At 29.2% G+C, this 23265-nt stretch overlaps 1 protein-coding gene across 1 annotated transcript; it reads left to right on the forward strand.

Annotated features, from left to right (window-relative positions):
* The first annotated feature begins 972 nt into the window (after positions 1–972).
* LOC141450677 (uncharacterized) lies at positions 973–23262 on the forward strand. Its single transcript, XM_074121322.1, has 5 exons — positions 973–1113; positions 21157–21301; positions 21533–21736; positions 22623–22734; positions 22951–23262. The coding sequence occupies exons 1-5, from the start codon at positions 1035–1037 to the stop codon at positions 23158–23160; spliced, it is 750 nt and encodes a 249-aa protein (XP_073977423.1). The 5' UTR covers positions 973–1034; the 3' UTR covers positions 23161–23262.
* Positions 23263–23265: the final 3 nt, after the last annotated feature.

A 23265-nucleotide genomic window follows, 5' to 3' on the forward strand; every position in this document is an offset into this window, starting at 1 on the left:
CCCATTTCGACTATGGTTGTTTAGTGTATGGCGGTCTTTCTGGTGATATTGAAGCTAAGCTCAAGCGCCTCATGAACTGCTTCATAAGATTTATTTTCATCATTTCCAGAGACTCTCGCATTTCGCACTGCTACGATGAGTTGAAGTGGCTTTTTCCTCTCTATCGCCGCCAATATTTTTTGGCTTCTTTCCTTTTTCAAGTAATCCAGTCTCAAAGGCCTTCCTATATTTTTCAACTCCTTAAGTTTAAATCCTCCATCCATTCCCGTAACACTAGATCTCGCTCATCTGATCTCTATATTCCCTCTCACCGTACCTCATCCTTTGACAAGTCCTTCCTAATAGGTGCTACCTCTTTCTGGAACTCCTTGCCTTCATCTGTCCGCCATGCTCCTACCCTATCTATCTTTAAATCCCGTCTATTCAGTTATCTCCTTTCTATTCAGCTTCCTCCGAAATTCTAATTGTTTTAATTTATTTCCTTAATTTCTGCTGTTATTTTTAATTTCACCTTTTGTCAATACTTATTTATTTATTTATTTTCTTTTAAACACAGGCCAAACTGTTAAGGCCTCTATTTGTTCCTGTATTTATTCTTAGGGGACAATTGTCCCAGAATAATAATTTTTTTTTCTATTTCTATTTCTACTGAGTGTTCCTAGGATAATGCTAATAATAAGATGTTAATATTTCTAAAGAAGTGCTAGTCCACTCCCCTTCTAGGCGTAAATCTTATCCTAGAGCATCGTTATTAGTAGATTTAAGAAATCTACGATCTTCTAGTTAGTTAATGAAAGAATTCCATAAATATTTAAAAAAAAAAAATCTCAAGTAATAATTAAACAATGCTATATTAATTAAAAATGTGTCTAAAAGGAATACAATTCAGAATGACAATTGATAACTGCAATACTATAAGCATCACTTTTCATTTTATCTTATCTGATAAAAGGTATTCAGTAAATTGAAATCCCTGATACGAGTATTTGTCAGTTTTCGTCTTTCTAGCAGTGCTGAAAGAAACCAATTTAAAAATGACAAAATCGTTCTGGTGGGCTCTATTCTATTTGTACGTTGTAGCATGTCAAAGTACACCTTTGGAAAAACAATTAGGTTGGTATAAGCTTTTAAGTGTAAGCTATAATTTGGTTAATATTAATTTCGTTTATTTTTTAATTTTTGCAGTTTTTAACATTTTCAGTTGTATAAACTTAGTATTCGTATATAACATATGTATATCACAAACACGCTTAGATGTAATAATTTTATTTTCTATTTAGGGGTGTTTTTGGGATGGGTAGGCTTTCTTCTAAAATGTCATTCCTCTCATCGTACCAGTTTACAAGCTGTGTAATCTTAGACAGAAAATATCTTTAAAAAATTTTGGAGTTTGAAGGAAATGTATAAATTATTAACATGAAAATTTTAGCGAGAGAGAGAGAGAGAGAGAGTGTGTCCAACCCAGATTTGGGTAAACAAAAAAAATCTGGTTAGTATACACGCACGTTTGCTTGAGGTTATAAATAATAAATTACTTCAAAAGAGGAATATTCATGTACTTATTAAAACTGTCCGGTTGATCGTCAAAAACTGCACGAACAAGCGTAACGTTGAACAACACCCAACTTTGACAATTTTTTTCTCTTTTTCTATAAAAGCTAAAAATTCCCACAATTTCTTTGCAATAAAGAGCAAACCCTCCTTTATAACTGTAATTTTTTTTGCAACAACCCAGATCTTATAGGTTTCGAGAAAAAAGTTGCCGAAAATGAGCAAAAACGACTTTTTCAAAAAATGTTCTTGTTCTTGTTACCTTTATTGTAAACTGCATAGCGCCTAAACGCTTAAACCGATTTTCATGAATTCGTTTTGGAATCTTATATAGATGTGCATTTTGGGGGTCTCGACGTTGTACGTAGAATGGGACCGCAGTTAGCCCTTTTTATGTAAGGCCCCCTCCAAAATTATTATTACAAATTACTCTGTAAATCTTGGCCCAATTTTGATAAAATTTGGGCAGAATGAAAATGATAAGACTTCCCTATGTAACATTAAAGCAGCTCTTACAATTGTTAAGGGGTAGTACAGTAATCGTTTCAAATTATCGACACCTGAACCGATTTTCATGAATGAAGTGTCATTCGGATCGAAATTTTCTACAGATTTGCAATTTAAAAATCTCGAAGCTGTGCCTCATAAGGAGGGGAGTTCGCCCAACACCTTTCTAAAGCTAGTATTACCAATATTTCTATAACCCAAAGTCCGATTTTGATAAACTCTAGAACGAAGAAACGGTAAAAGCTATTATAAGTGGCTATGAAATGCCATCATGCTCTTACTCCTAATAAGAGGAAGTACTGCAATCGTTAAAATTATCACTGTGTGAACCTATTTACATCAATGAATTGTCGTTCGATTAAAAATCTTTGCCACTTTGCCTTTTACAGAGAAGTACTTACTCGTACTTAATTTTTCTTACTCCTCTAAAAAGGAAGTACTGAAATCGCATTTTAATTTTATTTTTTACGAACAAATACCTTGCTATTTCATTCGAAACGCTTTCTCTAAAAAATGTTATTGAGGATGGTTTGAGCACAGTAACTATAATCATTCTTTAAAAAGATCTCACCAGTGGTAGTTACGAATCCAACTTAACACCTTATCAGCCTATAATGATAGAATACCTTATTCCAAATTTTAAAAAAATCTGTAAAGCAGAAATGTAACTTTGCAAAATGGACAACAAGAAAAATCTACCTAACAGGTAATAAAAGCTCCTTAACAAAAACATTACGCTCAAAATATTAAGTATAAGGGTTGATTAAACTACCTTCCGGCGTTTTGCGAAAATCTGTCAAGCAGGAAACGAGATATTTAGAGTTAAAGTTTGGTTTCGTTTAAAACAGTGAAATCTTTACCTTCAAATATCTCGAAAACTACTCGATAGATTTTGTTTATATTTTACCTGTATATGGAAACCACTTTTGCCTATAATTGTACATAATTTAGTGAAAACCAGTCGAGCAGGAAACGAGATATTTAGAGTTAAAGTTTGGTTTCGTTTGAAACATTGAAATCTTCAACTTTAAATATCTCGAAAACTACTCGATAGATATTGTTTATAGTTTACCTGTATATGGAGACATCATTTGTCTATAATTGTGCGAAATGTAGTAAAAATCTGTCGAGCAGGAAACGAGTTATTTAGAGTTAAAGTTTGGTTTCGTTTAAAACAGTGAAATATTTACCTTCAAATATCTAGAAAACTACTCGATAAATGTTGTTTATATTTTACCTGTATATGGAGACATCTTTTGTCTATAATTGTGTGAAATGTAGTAAAAATCTGTCGAGCAGGAAACGAGATATTTAGAGTTAAAGTTTGGGTTCGTTTAAAACAGTGAAATCTTTACCTTCAAATATCACAAAAACTACTCGATAGATTTTGTTTATATTTAACCAGAATATGGAGACATCTATTGTCTATAATTGTATAAAATTTAGTAAAAATCTGTCGAGCAGGAAACGAGATATTTAGAGTTTGGTTTCGTTTGAAACAGTGAAATATTTACCTTCAAATATCACAAAAACTACTCGATAGATTTTGTTTATATTTAACCAGAATATGGAGACATCTATTGTCTATAATTGTATAAAATTTAATAAAAATCTGTCGAGCAGGAAACGAGATATTTAGAGTTAAAGTTTGGTTTCGTTTGAAACAGTGAAATATTTACCTTCAAATATCTAGAAAACTACTCGATAAATGTTATTTATATTTTACCTGTATATGGAGACATCTTTTGTCTATAATTGTGTGAAATGTAGTAAAAATCTGTCGAGCAGGAAACGAGATATTTAGAGTTAAAGTTTGGTTTTGTTTAAAACAGTGAAATCTTTACCTTCAAATATCACAAAAACTACTAGATAGATTTTGTTTATATTTAACCTGTATACAAATACTACTTATGTCTATAATTGAATAAAATTTAGTAAAAATCTGTCGAGCAGGGAACGAGATATTTAGAGATAAAGTTTGGTTTCGTTTGAAATAGTGAAAATTTTACATTCAAATATCTTGAAAACTACTCGATAGATATTGTTTATATATTACCTGAATATGAAGACATCTATTGTCTATAATTGTATAAAATTTAGTAAAAATCTGTCGAGCAGGAAACGAGATATTTAGAGTTAAAGTTTGGTTTCGTTTGAAACAGTGAAATATTTACCTTCAAATATCTAGAAAACTACTCGATAAATGTTATTTATATTTTACCTGTATATGGAGACATCTTTTGTCTATAATTGTGTGAAATGTAGTAAAAATCTGTCGAGCAGAAAACGAGATATTTAGAGTTAAAGGTTGGTTTCGTTTAAAACAGTGAAATCTTTACCTTCAAATATCACAAAAACTACTAGATAGATTTTGTTTATATTTTACCGGAATATGGAGACATCTATTGTCTATAATTGTATAAAATTTAGTAAAAATCTGACGAGCAGGAAACGAGATATTTAGAGTTAAAGTTTGGTTATGTTTGAAACAGTGAAATGTTTACCTTCAAATATCTAGAAAACTACTCGATAGATTTTGTTTATATTTTACCTGTATACAAAGACTTCTTATGTCTATAATTGCATAAAATTTAGTAAAAATCTGTCGAGCAGGAAACGAGATATTTAGAGTTAAAGTTTGGTTTCGTTTGAAACAGTGAAATATTTACCTTCAAATATCTAGAAAACTACTCGATAAATGTTGTTTATATTTTACCTGTATATGGAGACATCTTTTGTCTGTAATTGTATAAAATTTATTAAAAATCTGTCATGCAGGAAACGAGATATTTAGAGTTAAATATGGTTTTGTTAAAAACAGTGAAAATTTTACCTTCAAATATCTCGAAAACTATTTATTAGATTTTGTTTATATTTTACCTGTATTTGGAGACCATTTTTGCCTATAATTGTACATAATTTAGTGAAAATCTGTCGAGCAGAAAACGAGATATTTAGAGACAAAGTTTGGTTTAGTTTGAAACAGTGAAATATTTACCTTCAAATATCTCGGAAACTATTCGATAGATTTTGTTTATATTTAACCTGTATACAAATACTACTTATGTCTATAATTGTGTGAAATGTAGTAAAAATCTGTCGAGCAGGAAACGAGATATTTAGAGTTAAAGTTTGGTTTCGTTTGAAACAGTGAAATATTTACCTTCAAATATCTAGAAAACTACTCGATAAATGGTATTTATATTTTACCTGTATATGGAGACATCTTTTGTCTATAATTGTGTGAAATGTAGAAAAAATCTGTCGAGCAGGAAACGAGATATTTAGAGTTAAAGTTTGGTTTCGTTTGAAACAGTGAAATCTTTACCTTCAAATATCTAGAAAACTACTCGATAGATTTTGTTTATATTTTACCTGTATATGGAGACAACTTTTGTCTGTAATTGTATAAAATTTATTAAAAATCTGTCGAGCAGAAAACGAGATATTTAGAGTTAAAGTTTGGTTTAGTTTGAAACAGTGAAATATTTACCTTCAAATATCTCGGAAACTATTCGATAGATTTTGTTTATATTTCACCTGTATACAAAGACTTCTTATGTCTATAATTGCATAAAATTTAATAAAAATCTGTCGAGCAGGAAACGAGATATTTAGAGTTAAAGTTTGGTTTCGTTTGAAACAGTGAAATATTTACCTTCAAATATCTAGAAAACTACTCGATAAATGTTGTTTATATTTTACCTGTATATGGAGACATCTTTTGTCTGTAATTGTATAAAATTTATTAAAAATCTGTCATGCAGGAAACGAGATATTTAGAGTTAAATATGGTTTCGTTAAAAACAGTGAAAATTTTACATTCAAATATCTTGAAAACTACTCGATAGATATTTTTTTTTTTTTTTTTTTTTTTTTTTTTTTTGGCGCATCAACAGCTGAGGTCATTAGCGCCCGGAGCTTTTTCCAGTGCACTGCCGGCCTCCGGACAGTGTTCTCTCGTTACAGACAACACTGTCCATCACCGGACAGTGAGCTGTAAGAAGCTCCTAGGAAGAGAAAATCTAAGGGTCAGCTGCTGGATTCGAACCCGGGACCTCCGCGTGGGAGTCCAGTATGCTAACCACATAGCTAATCCCTTCCCTCGCTAGATATTGTTTATATATTACCTGAATATGAAGACATCTATTGTCTATAATAGTATAAAATTTAGTAAAAATCTGTCGAGCAGGAAACGAGATATTTAGAGTTAAAGTTTGGTTTCGTTTGAAACATTGAAATATTCAACTTTAAATATCTCGAAAACTACTCGATAGATATTGTTTATATTTTACCTGTATATGGAGACATCTTTTGTCTATAATTGTGTGAAATGTAGAAAAAATCTGTCGAGCAGGAAACGAAATATTTAGAGTTAAAGTTTGGTTTCGTTTAAAACAGTGAAATCTTTACCTTCAAATATCACAAAAACTACTCGATAGATTTTGTTTATATTTTACCGGAATATGGAGACATCTATTGTCTATAATTGTATAAAATTTAGTAAAAATCTGTCAAGCAGGAAACGAGATATTTAGAGTTAAAGTTTGGTTTCGTTTGAAACAGTGAAATATTTACCTTCAAATATCTAGAAAACTACTCGATAAATGTTGTTTATATTTTACCTGTATATGGAGACATCTTTTGTCTGTAATTGTATAAAATTTATTAAAAATCTGTCATGCAGGAAACGAGATATTTAGAGTTAAAGTTTGGTTTCGTTTGAAACAGTGAAATATTTACCTTCAAATATCTAGAAAACTACTCGATAAATGGTATTTATATTTTACCTGTATATGGAGACATCTTTTGTCTATAATTGTGTGAAATGTAGAAAAAATCTGTCGAGCAGGAAACGAGATATTTAGAGTTAAAGTTTGGTTTCGTTTAAAACAGTAAAATCTTTACCTTCAAATATCACAAAAACTACTCGATAGATTTTGTTTATATTTTACCGGAATATGGAGACATCTATTGTCTATAATTGTATAAAATTTAGTAAAAATCTGTCGAGCAGGAAACGAGATATTTAGAGTTAAAGTTTGGTTTCGTTTGAAACAGTGAAATATTTACCTTCAAATATCTAGAAAACTACTCGATAAATGTTGTTTATATTTTACCTGTATATGGAGACATCTTTTGTCTGTAATTGTATAAAATTTATTAAAAATCTGCCATGCAGGAAACGAGATATTTAGAGTTAAATATGGTTTCGTTAAAAACAGTGAAAATTTTACATTCAAATATCTTGAAAACTACTCGATAGATATTGTTTATATATTACCTGAATATGAAGACATCTATTGTCTATAATTGTATAAAATTTAGTAAAAATCTGTCGAGCAGGAAACGAGATATTTAGAGTTAAAGTTTGGTTTCGTTTGAAACATTGAAATATTCAACTTTAAATATCTAGAAAACTACTTGATAAATGTTGTTTATATTTTACCTGTATATGGAGACATCTTTTGTCTGTAATTGTGTGAAATGTAGAAAAAATCTGTCGAGCAGGAAACGAAATATTTAGAGTTAAAGTTTGGTTTCGTTTAAAACAGTGAAATCTTTACCTTCAAATATCACAAAAACTACTCGATAGATTTTGTTTATATTTTACCGGAATATGGAGACATCTATTGTCTATAATTGTATAAAATTTAGTAAAAATCTGTCAAGCAGGAAACGAGATATTTAGAGTTAAAGTTTGGTTTCGTTTGAAACAGTGAAATATTTACCTTCAAATATCTAGAAAACTACTCGATAAATGTTGTTTATATTTTACCTGTATATGGAGACATCTTTTGTCTGTAATTGTATAAAATTTATTAAAAATCTGTCATGCAGGAAACGAGATATTTAGAGTTAAAGTTTGGTTTCGTTTGAAACAGTGAAATATTTACCTTCAAATATCTAGAAAACTACTCGATAAATGGTATTTATATTTTACCTGTATATGGAGACATCTTTTGTCTATAATTGTGTGAAATGTAGAAAAAATCTGTCGAGCAGGAAACGAGATATTTAGAGTTAAAGTTTGGTTTCGTTTAAAACAGTAAAATCTTTACCTTCAAATATCACAAAAACTACTCGATAGATTTTGTTTATATTTTACCGGAATATGGAGACATCTATTGTCTATAATTGTATAAAATTTAGTAAAAATCTGTCAAACAGGAAACGAGATATTTAGAGTTAAAGTTTGGTTTCGTTTGAAACAGTGAAATATTTACCTTCAAATATCTAGAAAACTACTCGATAAATGTTGTTTATATTTTACCTGTATATGGAGACATCTTTTGTCTGTAATTGTATAAAATTTATTAAAAATCTGTCATGCAGGAAACGAGATATTTAGAGTTAAAGTTTGGTTTCGTTTGAAACAGTGAAATATTTACCTTCAAATATCTAGAAAACTACTCGATAAATGGTATTTATATTTTACCTGTATATGGAGACATCTTTTGTCTATAATTGTGTGAAATGTAGAAAAAATCTGTCGAGCAGGAAACGAGATATTTAGAGTTAAAGTTTGGTTTCGTTTAAAACAGTAAAATCTTTACCTTCAAATATCACAAAAACTACTAGATAGATTTTGTTTATATTTAACCTGTATACAAATACTACTTATGTCTATAATTGAATAAAATTTAGTAAAAATCTGTCGAGCAGGGAACGAGATATTTAGAGATAAAGTTTGGTTTCGTTTGAAATAGTGGAAATTTTACATTCAAATATCTTGAAAACTACTCGATAGATATTGTTTATATATTACCTGAATATGAAGACATCTATTGTCTATAATTGTATAAAATTTAGTAAAAATCTGTCGAGCAGGAAACGAGATATTTAGAGTTAAAGTTTGGTTTCGTTTGAAACAGTGAAATATTTACCTTCAAATATCTAGAAAACTACTCGATAAATGTTATTTATATTTTACCTGTATATGGAGACATCTTTTGTCTATAATTGTGTGAAATGTAGTAAAAATCTGTCGAGCAGAAAACGAGATATTTAGAGTTAAAGTTTGGTTTCGTTTAAAACAGTGAAATCTTTACCTTCAAATATCACAAAAACTACTAGATAGATTTTGTTTATATTTTACCGGAATATGGAGACATCTATTGTCTATAATTGTATAAAATTTAGTAAAAATCTGACGAGCAGGAAACGAGATATTTAGAGTTAAAGTTTGGTTATGTTTGAAACAGTGAAATCTTTACCTTCAAATATCTAGAAAACTACTCGATAGATTTTGTTTATATTTTACCTGTATACAAAGACTTCTTATGTCTATAATTGCATAAAATTTAGTAAAAATCTGTCGAGCAGGAAACGAGATATTTAGAGTTAAAGTTTGGTTTCGTTTGAAACAGTGAAATATTTACCTTCAAATATCTAGAAAACTACTCGATAAATGTTGTTTATATTTTACCTGTATATGGAGACATCTTTTGTCTGTAATTGTATAAAATTTATTAAAAATCTGTCATGCAGGAAACGAGATATTTAGAGTTAAATATGGTTTTGTTAAAAACAGTGAAAATTTTACCTTCAAATATCTCGAAAACTATTTATTAGATTTTGTTTATATTTTACCTGTATTTGGAGACCATTTTTGCCTATAATTGTACATAATTTAGTGAAAATCTGTCGAGCAGAAAACGAGATATTTAGAGACAAAGTTTGGTTTAGTTTGAAACAGTGAAATATTTACCTTCAAATATCTCGGAAACTATTCGATAGATTTTGTTTATATTTAACCTGTATACAAATACTACTTATGTCTATAATTGTGTGAAATGTAGTAAAAATCTGTCGAGCAGGAAACGAGATATTTAGAGTTAAAGTTTGGTTTCGTTTGAAACAGTGAAATATTTACCTTCAAATATCTAGAAAACTACTCGATAAATGGTATTTATATTTTACCTGTATATGGAGACATCTTTTGTCTATAATTGTGTGAAATGTAGAAAAAATCTGTCGAGCAGGAAACGAGATATTTAGAGTTAAAGTTTGGTTTCGTTTGAAACAGTGAAATCTTTACCTTCAAATATCTAGAAAACTACTCGATAGATTTTGTTTATATTTTACCTGTATATGGAGACAACTTTTGTCTGTAATTGTATAAAATTTATTAAAAATCTGTCGAGCAGAAAACGAGATATTTAGAGTTAAAGTTTGGTTTAGTTTGAAACAGTGAAATATTTACCTTCAAATATCTCGGAAACTATTCGATAGATTTTGTTTATATTTCACCTGTATACAAAGACTTCTTATGTCTATAATTGCATAAAATTTAATAAAAATCTGTCGAGCAGGAAACGAGATATTTAGAGTTAAAGTTTGGTTTCGTTTGAAACAGTGAAATATTTACCTTCAAATATCTAGAAAACTACTCGATAAATGTTGTTTATATTTTACCTGTATATGGAGACATCTTTTGTCTGTAATTGTATAAAATTTATTAAAAATCTGTCATGCAGGAAACGAGATATTTAGAGTTAAATATGGTTTCGTTAAAAACAGTGAAAATTTTACATTCAAATATCTTGAAAACTACTCGATAGATATTTTTTTTTTTTTTTTTTTTTTTTTTTTTTTGGCGCATCAACAGCTGAGGTCATTAGCGCCCGGAGCTTTTTCCAGTGCACTGCCGGCCTCCGGACAGTGTTCTCTCGTTACAGACAACACTGTCCATCACCGGACAGTGAGCTGTAAGAAGCTCCTAGGAAGAGAAAATCTAAGGGTCAGCTGCTGGATTCGAACCCGGGACCTCCGCGTGGGAGTCCAGTATGCTAACCACATAGCTAATCCCTTCCCTCGCTAGATATTGTTTATATATTACCTGAATATGAAGACATCTATTGTCTATAATAGTATAAAATTTAGTAAAAATCTGTCGAGCAGGAAACGAGATATTTAGAGTTAAAGTTTGGTTTCGTTTGAAACATTGAAATATTCAACTTTAAATATCTCGAAAACTACTCCATAGATATTGTTTATATTTTACCTGTATATGGAGACATCTTTTGTCTATAATTGTGTGAAATGTAGAAAAAATCTGTCGAGCAGGAAACGAAATATTTAGAGTTAAAGTTTGGTTTCGTTTAAAACAGTGAAATCTTTACCTTCAAATATCACAAAAACTACTCGATAGATTTTGTTTATATTTTACCGGAATATGGAGACATCTATTGTCTATAATTGTATAAAATTTAGTAAAAATCTGTCAAGCAGGAAACGAGATATTTAGAGTTAAAGTTTGGTTTCGTTTGAAACAGTGAAATATTTACCTTCAAATATCTAGAAAACTACTCGATAAATGTTGTTTATATTTTACCTGTATATGGAGACATCTTTTGTCTGTAATTGTATAAAATTTATTAAAAATCTGTCATGCAGGAAACGAGATATTTAGAGTTAAAGTTTGGTTTCGTTTGAAACAGTGAAATATTTACCTTCAAATATCTAGAAAACTACTCGATAAATGGTATTTATATTTTACCTGTATATGGAGACATCTTTTGTCTATAATTGTGTGAAATGTAGAAAAAATCTGTCGAGCAGGAAACGAGATATTTAGAGTTAAAGTTTGGTTTCGTTTAAAACAGTAAAATCTTTACCTTCAAATATCACAAAAACTACTCGATAGATTTTGTTTATATTTTACCGGAATATGGAGACATCTATTGTCTATAATTGTATAAAATTTAGTAAAAATCTGTCGAGCAGGAAACGAGATATTTAGAGTTAAAGTTTGGTTTCGTTTGAAACAGTGAAATATTTACCTTCAAATATCTAGAAAACTACTCGATAAATGTTGTTTATATTTTACCTGTATATGGAGACATCTTTTGTCTGTAATTGTATAAAATTTATTAAAAATCTGCCATGCAGGAAACGAGATATTTAGAGTTAAATATGGTTTCGTTAAAAACAGTGAAAATTTTACATTCAAATATCTTGAAAACTACTCGATAGATATTGTTTATATATTACCTGAATATGAAGACATCTATTGTCTATAATTGTATAAAATTTAGTAAAAATCTGTCGAGCAGGAAACGAGATATTTAGAGTTAAAGTTTGGTTTCGTTTGAAACATTGAAATATTCAACTTTAAATATCTAGAAAACTACTTGATAAATGTTGTTTATATTTTACCTGTATATGGAGACATCTTTTGTCTGTAATTGTGTGAAATGTAGAAAAAATCTGTCGAGCAGGAAACGAAATATTTTGAGTTAAAGTTTGGTTTCGTTTAAAACAGTGAAATCTTTACCTTCAAATATCACAAAAACTACTCGATAGATTTTGTTTATATTTTACCGGAATATGGAGACATCTATTGTCTATAATTGTATAAAATTTAGTAAAAATCTGTCAAGCAGGAAACGAGATATTTAGAGTTAAAGTTTGGTTTCGTTTGAAACAGTGAAATATTTACCTTCAAATATCTAGAAAACTACTCGATAAATGTTGTTTATATTTTACCTGTATATGGAGACATCTTTTGTCTGTAATTGTATAAAATTTATTAAAAATCTGTCATGCAGGAAACGAGATATTTAGAGTTAAAGTTTGGTTTCGTTTGAAACAGTGAAATATTTACCTTCAAATATCTAGAAAACTACTCGATAAATGGTATTTATATTTTACCTGTATATGGAGACATCTTTTGTCTATAATTGTGTGAAATGTAGAAAAAATCTGTCGAGCAGGAAACGAGATATTTAGAGTTAAAGTTTGGTTTCGTTTAAAACAGTAAAATCTTTACCTTCAAATATCACAAAAACTACTCGATAGATTTTGTTTATATTTTACCGGAATATGGAGACATCTATTGTCTATAATTGTATAAAATTTAGTAAAAATCTGTCAAACAGGAAACGAGATATTTAGAGTTAAAGTTTGGTTTCGTTTGAAACAGTGAAATATTTACCTTCAAATATCTAGAAAACTACTCGATAAATGTTGTTTATATTTTACCTGTATATGGAGACATCTTTTGTCTGTAATTGTATAAAATTTATTAAAAATCTGTCATGCAGGAAACGAGATATTTAGAGTTAAAGTTTGGTTTCGTTTGAAACAGTGAAATATTTACCTTCAAATATCTAGAAAACTACTCGATAAATGGTATTTATATTTTACCTGTATATGGAGACATCTTTTGTCTATAATTGTGTGAAATGTAGAAAAAATCTGTCGAGCAGGAAACGAGATATTTAGAGTTAAAGTTTGGTTTCGTTTAAAACAGTAAAATCTTTACCTTCAAATATCACAAAAACTACTCGATAGATTTTGTTTATATTTTACCGGAATATGGAGACAACTTTTGTCTGTAATTGTATAAAATTTATTAAAAATCTGTCGAGCAGAAAACGAGATATTTAGAGTTAAAGTTTGGTTTAGTTTGAAACAGTGAAATATTTACCTTCAAATATCTCGGAAACTATTCGATAGATTTTGTTTATATTTCACCTGTATACAAAGACTTCTTATGTCTATAATTGCATAAAATTTAGTAAAAATCTGTCGAGCAGGAAACGAGATATTTAGAGTTAAAGTTTGGTTTCGTTTGAAACAGTGAAATATTTACCTTCAAATATCTAGAAAACTACTCGATAAATGTTGTTTATATTTTACCTGTTTATGGAGACATCTTTTGTCTGTAATTGTATAAAATTTATTAAAAATCTGTCATGCAGGAAACGAGATATTTAGAGTGAAATATGGTTTCGTTTAAAACAGTGAAAATTTTACATTCAAATATCTTGAAAACTACTCGATAGATATTGTTTATATATTACCTGAATATGAAGACATCTATTGTCTATAATTGTATAAAATTTAGTAAAAATCTGTCGAGCAGGAAATGAGATATTTAGAGTTAAAGTTTGGTTTTGTTTGAAACATTGAAATATTCAACTTTAAATATCTCGAAAACTACTCGATAGATATTGTTTATATTTTACCTGTATATAGAGACATCTTTTGTCTATAATTGTGTGAAATGTAGAAAAAATCTGTCGAGCAGGAAACGAAATATTTAGAGTTAAAGTTTGGTTTCGTTTAAAACAGTGAAATCTTTACCTTCAAATATCACAAAAACTACTCGATAGATTTTGTTTATATTTTACCGGAATATGGAGACATCTATTGTCTATAATTGTATAAAATTTAGTAAAAATCTGTCGAGCAGGAAACGAGATATTTAGAGTTAAAGTTTGGTTTCGTTTGAAACAGTGAAATATTTACCTTCAAATATCTAGAAAACTACTCGATAAATGTTATTTATATTTTACCTGTATATGGAGACATCTTTTGTCTATAATTGTGTGAAATGTAGTAAAAATCTGTCGAGCAGGAAACGAGATATTTAGAGTTAAACTTTGGTTTCGTTTAAAACAGTGAAATCTTTACCTTTAAATATCACAAAAACTACTAGATAGATTTTGTTTATATTTTACCGGAATATGGAGACATCTATTGTCTATAATTGTATAAAATTTAGTAAAAATCTGACGAGCAGGAAACGAGATATTTAGAGTTAAAGTTGGTTACGTTTGAAACAGTGAAATCATTACCTTCAAATATCTAGAAAACTACTCTATAGATTTTGTTTATATTTTACCTGTATATGGAGACAATTTTGTCTGTAATTGTATAAAATTTATTAAAAATCTGTCATGCAGGAAACGAGATATTTAGAGTTAAAGTTTGGTTTCGTTTAAAAGAGTGAAATTTTTAACTACAAATATCTCGAAAACTATTCGATAGATTTTGTTTATATTTCACCTGTATACAAAGACCTCTTATGTCTATAATTGCATAAAAGTTAGTAAAAATCTGTCGAGCAGGAAACAAGATATTTAGAGTTAAAGTTTGGTTTTGTTTAAAACAGTGAAAATTTTACCTTCAAATATCTCGAAAACTATTTATTAGATTTTGTTTATATTTTACCTGTATTTGGAGACATCTTTTGTCTATAATTGTGTGAAATGTAGAAAAAATCTGTCGAGCAGGAAACGAGATATTTAGAGTTAAAGTTTGGTTACGTTTGAAACAGTGAAATCTTTACCTTCAAATATCTAGAAAACTACTCGATAGATTTTGTTTATATTTTACCTGTATATGGAGACAATTTTGTCTGTAATTGTATAAAATTTATTAAAAATCTGTCATGCAGGAAACGAGATATTTAGAGTTAAAGTTTGGTTTCGTTTAAAAGAGTGTAATTTTTAACTACAAATATCTCGAAAACTATTCGATAGATTTTGTTTATATTTCACCTGTATACAAAGACCTCTTATGTCTATAATTGCATAAATGTTAGTAAAAATCTGTCGAGCAGGAAACAAGATATTTAGAGTTAAAGTTTGGTTTTGTTTAAAACAGTGAAAATTTTACCATCAAATATTTCGAAAACTATTTATTAGATTTTGTTTATATTTTACCTGTATATGGAGACATCTTTTGTCTATAATTGTGTGAAATGTAGAAAAAATCTGTCTAGCAGGAAACGAGATATTTAGAGTTAAAGTTTGGTTTCGTTTAAAACAGTGAAATCTTTACCTTCAAATATCACAAAAACTACTCGATAGATTTTGTTTATATTTTACCGGAATATGGAGACATCTATTGTCTATAATTGTATAAAATTTAGTAAAAATCTGTCGAGCAGGAAACGAGATATTTAGAGTTAAAGTTTGGTTTCGTTTGAAACAGTGAAATCTTTACCTTCAAATATCTAGAAAACTACACGATAGATTTTGTTTATATTTTACCTGTATATGGAGACAACTTTTGTCTGTAATTGTATAAAATTTATTAAAAATCTGTCGAGCAGAAAACGAGATATTTAGAGTTAAAGTTTGGTTTAGTTTGAAACAGTGAAATATTCACCTTCAAATATCTCGGAAACTATTCGATAGATTTTTTTTATATTTCACCTGTATATGGAGACAATTTTGTCTGTAATTGTATAAAATTTATTAAAAATCTGTCATGCAGGAAACGAGATATTTAGAGTTAAAGTTTGGTTTCGTTTAAAAGAGTGAAATTTTTAACTACAAATATCTCGAAAACTATTCGATAGATTTTGTTTATATTTCACCTGTATATGGAGACAACTTTTGTCTGTAATTGTATAAAATTTATTAAAAATCTGTCGAGCAGAAAACGAGATATTTAGAGTTAAAGTTTGGTTTAGTTTGAAACAGTGAAATATTCACCTTCAAATATCTCGGAAACTATTCGATAGATTTTTTTTATATTTCACCTGTATATGGAGACAATTTTGTCTGTAATTGTATAAAATTTATTAAAAATCTGTCGAGCAGAAAACGAGATATTTAGAGTTAAAGTTTGGTTTAGTTTGAAACAGTGAAATATTCACCTTCAAATATCTCGGAAACTATTCGATAGATTTTTTTTATATTTTACCTGTATATGGAGACAATTTTGTCTGTAATTGTATAAAATTTATTAAAAATCTGTCATGCAGGAAACGAGATATTTAGAGTTAAAGTTTGGTTTCGTTTAAAAGAGTGAAATTTTTAACTACAAATATCTCGAAAACTATTCGATAGATTTTGTTTATATTTCACCTGTATACAAAGACCTCTTATGTCTATAATTGCATAAAAGTTAGTAAAAATCTGTCGAGCAGGAAACAAGATATTTAGAGATAAAGTTTGGTTTTGTTTAAAACAGTGAAAATTTTACCTTCAAATATCTCGAAAAGTATTTATTAGATTTTGTTTATATTTTACCTGTATTTGGAGACATCTTTTGTCTATAATTGTGTGAAATGTAGAAAAAATCGGTCGAGCAGGAAACGAGATATTTAGAGTTAAAGTTTGGTTTCGTTTAAAAGAGTGAAATTTTTAACTACAAATATCTCGAAAACTTTTCGATAGATTTTGTTTATATTTCACCTGTATACAAAGACCTCTTATGTCTATAATTGCATAAAAGTTAGTAAAAATCTGTCGAGCAGGAAACAAGATATTTAGAGTTAAAGTTTGGTTTTGTTTAAAACAGTGAAAATTTTACCTTCAAATATCTCGAAAACTATTTATTAGATTTTGTTTATATTTTACCTGTATTTGGAGACATCTTTTGTCTATAATTGTGTGAAATGTAGAAAAAATCTGTCGAGCAGGAAACGAGATATTTAGAGTTAAAGTTTGGTTACGTTTGAAACAGTGAAATCTTTACCTTCAAATATCTAGAAAACTACTCGATAGATTTTGTTTATATTTTACCTGTATATGGAGACAATTTTGTCTGTAATTGTATAAAATTTATTAAAAATCTGTCATGCAGGAAACGAGATATTTAGAGTTAAAGTTTGGTTTCGTTTGAAACATTGAAATCTTCAACTTTAAATATCTCGAAAACTACTCGATAGATATTGTTTATAGTTTACCTGTATACAAAGACCTCTTATGTCTATAATTGCATAAAAGTTAGTAAAAATCTGTCGAGCAGGAAACAAGATATTTAGAGATAAAGTTTGGTTTTGTTTAAAACAGTGAAAATTTTACCCTCAAATATCTCGAAAACTATTTATTAGATTTTGTTTATATTTTACCTGTATTTGGAGACATCTTTTGTCTATAATTGTGTGAAATGTAGAAAAAATCGGTCGAGCAGGAAACGAGATATTTAGAGTTAAAGTTTGGTTTCGTTTAAAAGAGTGAAATTTTTAACTACAAATATCTCGAAAACTTTTCGATAGATTTTGTTTATATTTCACCTGTATACAAAGACCTCTTATGTCTATAATTGCATAAAAGTTAGTAAAAATCTGTCGAGCAGGAAACAAGATATTTAGAGTTAAAGTTTGGTTTTGTTTAAAACAGTGAAAATTTTACCTTCAAATATCTCGAAAACTATTTATTAGATTTTGTTTATATTTTACCTGTATTTGGAGACATCTTTTGTCTATAATTGTGTGAAATGTAGAAAAAATCTGTCGAGCAGGAAACGAGATATTTAGAGTTAAAGTTTGGTTACGTTTGAAACAGTGAAATCTTTACCTTCAAATATCTAGAAAACTACTCGATAGATTTTGTTTATATTTTACCTGTATATGGAGACAATTTTGTCTGTAATTGTATAAAATTTATTAAAAATCTGTCATGCAGGAAACGAGATATTTAGAGTTAAAGTTTGGTTTCGTTTGAAACATTGAAATCTTCAACTTTAAATATCTCGAAAACTACTCGATAGATATTGTTTATAGTTTACCTGTATATGGAGACATCATTTGTCTATAATTGTGTGAAATGTAGTAAAAATCTGTCGAGCAGGAAACGAGATATTTAGAGTTAAAGTATGGTTTCGTTTGAAACAGTGAAATATTTACCTTCAAATATCTAGAAAACTACTCGATAAATGTTGTTTATATTTTTCCTGTATATGGAGACATCTTTTGTCTATAATTGTGTGAAATGTAGTAAAAATCTGTCGAGCTGGAAACGAGATATTTAGAGTTAAAATTTGGTTTCGTTTAAAACAGTGAAATCTTTACCTTCAAATATCACAAAAACTACTCGATAGATTTTGTTTATATTTTACCGGAATGTGGAGACATCTATTGTCTATAATTGTATAAATCTGTCGAGCAGGGAACGAGATATTTAGAGTAAAAATTTGGTTTCGTTTGAAACAGTGAAATATCTCGAAAACTACTACCTTCAAATATCTCGAAAACTACTCGATAGATTTTGTTTATATTTTACCTGTATATGGACACATCTATTGCTATAATTGTATAAAATTTATTAAAAATCTGTCGAGCAGGAAACGAGATAATTGGAGTTAAATTTTGGTTTCGTTTAAAACATTGAAATCTTCAACTTTAAATATCTAGAAAACTACTCGATAGATTTTGTTTATATTTTACCTGTATATGGAAACATCTATTGTCTATAATTGTGTGAAATGTAGTAAAAATCTGTCAAGCAGAAAACGAGATATTTGGAGTAAAAGTTATGTTTCGTTTAAAACATTGAAATAATTACCTTCAATTATCTCGAAAACTACTCGATAGATTTTGTTTATATTTTACGTGTATATGGAGACATTGTTTTTCTATCACTGTATAAAATTAAGTAAAAATCTGTCGAGCAGGGAACGAGATATTTAGAGTTAATTTTGGTTTCGTTTGAAACAGTGAAATCTTTAGCTTCAAATATCTCGAAAACTACATGATAGATTTTGTTTATATTTTACCTGTATATGGACAGTACTATTGTCTATAATTGTATAAAATTTAGTAAAAATCTGTCGAGCAGGAAATGAGATATTTAGAGTTAAAGTTTGGTTTCGTTTGAAACAGTGAAATATTTACCTTCAAATATCTATAAAACTACTCGATAAATGTTGTTTATATTTTACCTGTATACGGAGACATCTATTGTCTATAATTTTATAAAATTTAGTAAATATCAGTCGAGCATGAAACAAGATATTTTGAGTTAATATTTGGTTATAATTAAAACAGTGAAATCTTTACCTTCAAATATCTCGAAAACTACTCGATATATTTTGTTTGTTAGTAAATAAATGTTAAAAGTGTACTTAACGCCGAAATGTTATTTTAGAGGAAAGCGTGCCTGCCCCAGAAGTGTGCCAAATCGAATCTTCTTGACGTTTAAATAAGTGCATTGGAAGAGTTAAGTAAAAGAACTCGTTGTCTTTTATCGGGAAAATATTAAAAATGCCCGAGAAGTATTGTTACTGAGTGGAGTAATGTAAAATTAGAGCTTTCTGCTAATTTCCGTCTGCGAACTAAAAGGTTTACACAGGCCATTTTGAAACTTTAACTTTTGAGAACAATTTCTTCCCCTAAGAAATCTCAAAACTTTTTTTTTTCTGTGGGAATTCCAAATAGACAAAAATTCATTAAATGCAATTTCCTTTGTTGAAATAATTGGGCGCAAATATTCCATGACCAAACTGGTCCTCAGATGGCCGTTGACCACGGGACTTGTCTGTCACTTAAGTGACTATGTCTAAGCCCCCCTAAAAATAATTAACACCAATTAATATAATACTTATTATATTTTGGCGATTATCCTTGAAATGGGTCCACATCATCTACAATTAAGACAGCATATTTGTGTGATAAATTTCATGTGAGAATTTCCTTTAAAGCCATCTTAAAGAACCTCATTAATGTGTATTTTAAGTGAAAATTTAAAAAAGTATTGAATTTGCTATAAGTTTTAATGCATTTATCCTCCCACCACCTTGCTTTCTTAATAACAATTATTTAATCAATCATTTAGATGAAGATGGCTCTTCTGTCTGATAGATAGGAATTTGAAACAGCAAAATATTAGCCACGTCATTTATTGTGCAACATTTCAGTATTAACTAGATTGAAGTCCTCAACTCCACATCAACATTCTTATATTCAATCAATCATTCTTAAGATTAGCTCTGGTTCGTGTATTGATAAATTTTTTCCAATTCTAATATTTAATTATTAGAAAACTTACGTATAAAGCTTCGATGTAAAGCACAAGTGGTAGTATGTCACTGTACGCAGTGATCGTGCATCATGAATTATAATGAATTTCTGGACAGTATCATTTTTACTCGCCATATTCATAAAAAGATCTCTTGATATATACGTCTGAATGCTATGTATTTATGTACAATGACTGGACGGAATTTATCATTGTCATTAAGGGAGAAAAAAATAAAAAAAAGTGTACAAAACTACTGTCACTATCAGTAGTGACATATTTACGATACTAAAAATATGATTGTGAAGTATGCTTAAGAAGTCCTCCTTATTACTCGGCAAGACTGAGGAGACCCTCTTGAAGAAGAAAATATTCATCTTGGGGATCGTTTTTCACGTTCTAAACCACAACCTTGAAACGGTAATCGCCTTTCTCTTAAAGGAACTTCTTAAAGAGTAATTTTTTCATTAATTCTCTTCTATTCCTGATCCACCAACTCAATTCTACCTAACATAGATAGTCCAAAAACTTATATAAGGAGTAATAATTGCCTAAAAAATTTAACTCGATTATTTTTTTGATCTCAAATTAAAAGGATGCTTCTATTTTCCAGATAATGAAGTGTTTGTGGCTGTTCGAGAAGACAATAAGACAATCACAGATGACACGATCAGAGAATTGTTTGAAAAATTAAAACAAGCGATAGGAAATGAAATAACTATTAATGAACAGAAAATATCTATCAACTCTTCAACAACGTAATTATATGAATTAAAATATATATATATACATATATTTAAACACACGATATTCTCTGACTAGTTTTACTTTATAAGATTTCTTTCAGTTTTGTTTGTTTGTAAGGAAATTCTTGTCACCTAATTACCTCTAATTCATAGGTACTAATATAAAATAGGCGATCATTTCACTCTTTTCTTTTACTTTTCAATCTTTCCTCCTTCAATTAAAGTGTTTATTAATTTTTTCAGAGAAGGAAATTTAAATGTGGCTGGCAATGTATCTGATGTACATTTAACAGATCCTAGTTCTTACGTTGTTTCTGAAGCACATGCAGACATGCAAACGCTCACCTTCCAGTTGGTACTTAAATATAAAGAACTTAATGTTATAGGAAATTATGGATTAGATGCTGAAAATGAAATGTTCCACGTGATAGGAGGCGGGAAATTCAGGTAACCATGATAAAACTTAGGCAAATTTAAGTTTAATTTTATCGTATTTATCTTGAATATTTGTCGATCATGCTCTCTTGAAATTATTTACAATAACTAGGTTCTCCAAGGAAGACCCAGGAACCTGCACGAAGTCTTTCCCTGATGCCAATGAGCAGAATTAGTAATTTAGGATGTTTTAGGATAAATTTGCTTTATACACCTATACCTTGTAAGCTCTAAGGTTCAAGGGAAACCAAGAAAATACTAGGGAGTCGGTAGAGATAATCATTTCCTGGTGCTAAATCTACCCTTTCTTCAATGATCTTTTGGAAAGATATAGGCACTCAGACTGTTAAGAAAACACTAAAAAGAGGGGAGTCCCAAACCCACCTGGCAAAACACTTCTCCCTTAAGGCCCGCAGGCAAGGAAGAATATTTTCCTTTAACTTTAGCTTTTGACTACCAGACTTTATAAAGAATTCTGAGGGGAAGCACCGAATTGGCAAAGAGAAGTACCCACTACCGAGCACCAAATGCTCTCCTTCCGCCATCATCCTCTCTAGCTGTTCTAATAGGTATACGATTGAGGACTATCTTAATACCGGTTGTGGTATTCTTTCAGCTAAGCTAGCCTTACCTTACTCTTAGGAAGACCCAGAAAGTGCACCAAGTCTTTTCCTGATGCCAATGAGCAGAATTAGTAATTTAGGATGTTTTAGGAAAAATTTTCTTTATACATATACCTTGTAAGCTCTAAGGCTCTAAGGAAAACCAAGAAAATCTCCTTGGAGAGATTGTCTGCGGGAAACCTCGAGGAGGTAAAGATCAGATTTCGCCTTCCCTCGAACATTAGAAATTAGTATTGTTTCAAAAATAATATTTTAATAGTAACTACTTTTTTCAGCGGAAATGCCAAAGATATTAGCATTGAAGTTGGTTGCAAGTTCAACCTAACATTGGAAAAAACATTGCAAATGGAATACTTTGACTTGAATTATATTGTAAGAAATATAACTGTAAGTACTTATTTAATTAATACAACGTTTTCTATAAATTGTCGTCAACTGAAATCAACTCGCAATGTTCAGCTCTTTCAAAATCCAAATACTTTTGTGAAGAGATATTTTTGCCAAGAAATTGAAAAATTTTATTTTGATTAAGTAACAGTTCATTTTATTTATATAAATATATATTTTACACCACAATAATGTAATACTCTTAAAAAATTTCAGATGGATTTTGAAAATTTAGGAGGCGATAAGGATGTCACTGAAGTTTTAAATCAATTCATAAATATAGCCCTTCCAACAATTATAAATGTAACAAAAGGTGATGTTCAAAAAGTTGTTAATCAAGCTGTCCGTAAATATAGTGCTTTTTTGTTTACCGGAATGACTGTTGATCAATTGGTTGGCTATATATACGACATTATTAATATGTAAATCGGTCGCTATTTTAAAATTTCCACATTGATTTTCTTTAAAAAAAAACAGTATAATTGTCTATTGTATTTCAAGATTTTTATAAATAAAAACCAGCTCTAATGT

Source organism: Rhodnius prolixus, unplaced genomic scaffold (genome assembly GCF_049639745.1).
Source record: "Rhodnius prolixus isolate KJV_2025 unplaced genomic scaffold, Rpr scaffold_8, whole genome shotgun sequence".
Classification (NCBI taxonomy): Eukaryota; Metazoa; Arthropoda; class Insecta; order Hemiptera; family Reduviidae; genus Rhodnius; species Rhodnius prolixus.

What these genes read in the sequence shown, in the direction of transcription:
- LOC141450677 (XM_074121322.1), top strand. Translation starts at nt 1,035, where the DNA reads ATGACAAAATCGTTCTGGTGGGCTCTATTCTATTTGTACGTTGTAGCA. An exon ending in ACCTTTGGAAAAACAATTAG is followed by an intron (nt 1,114 to 21,156) that starts GTTGGTATAAGC and finishes TCTATTTTCCAG; the next exon opens with ATAATGAAGTGTTTGTGGCT. An exon ending in ATAGGAGGCGGGAAATTCAG is followed by an intron (nt 21,737 to 22,622) that starts GTAACCATGATA and finishes TACTTTTTTCAG; the next exon opens with CGGAAATGCCAAAGATATTA.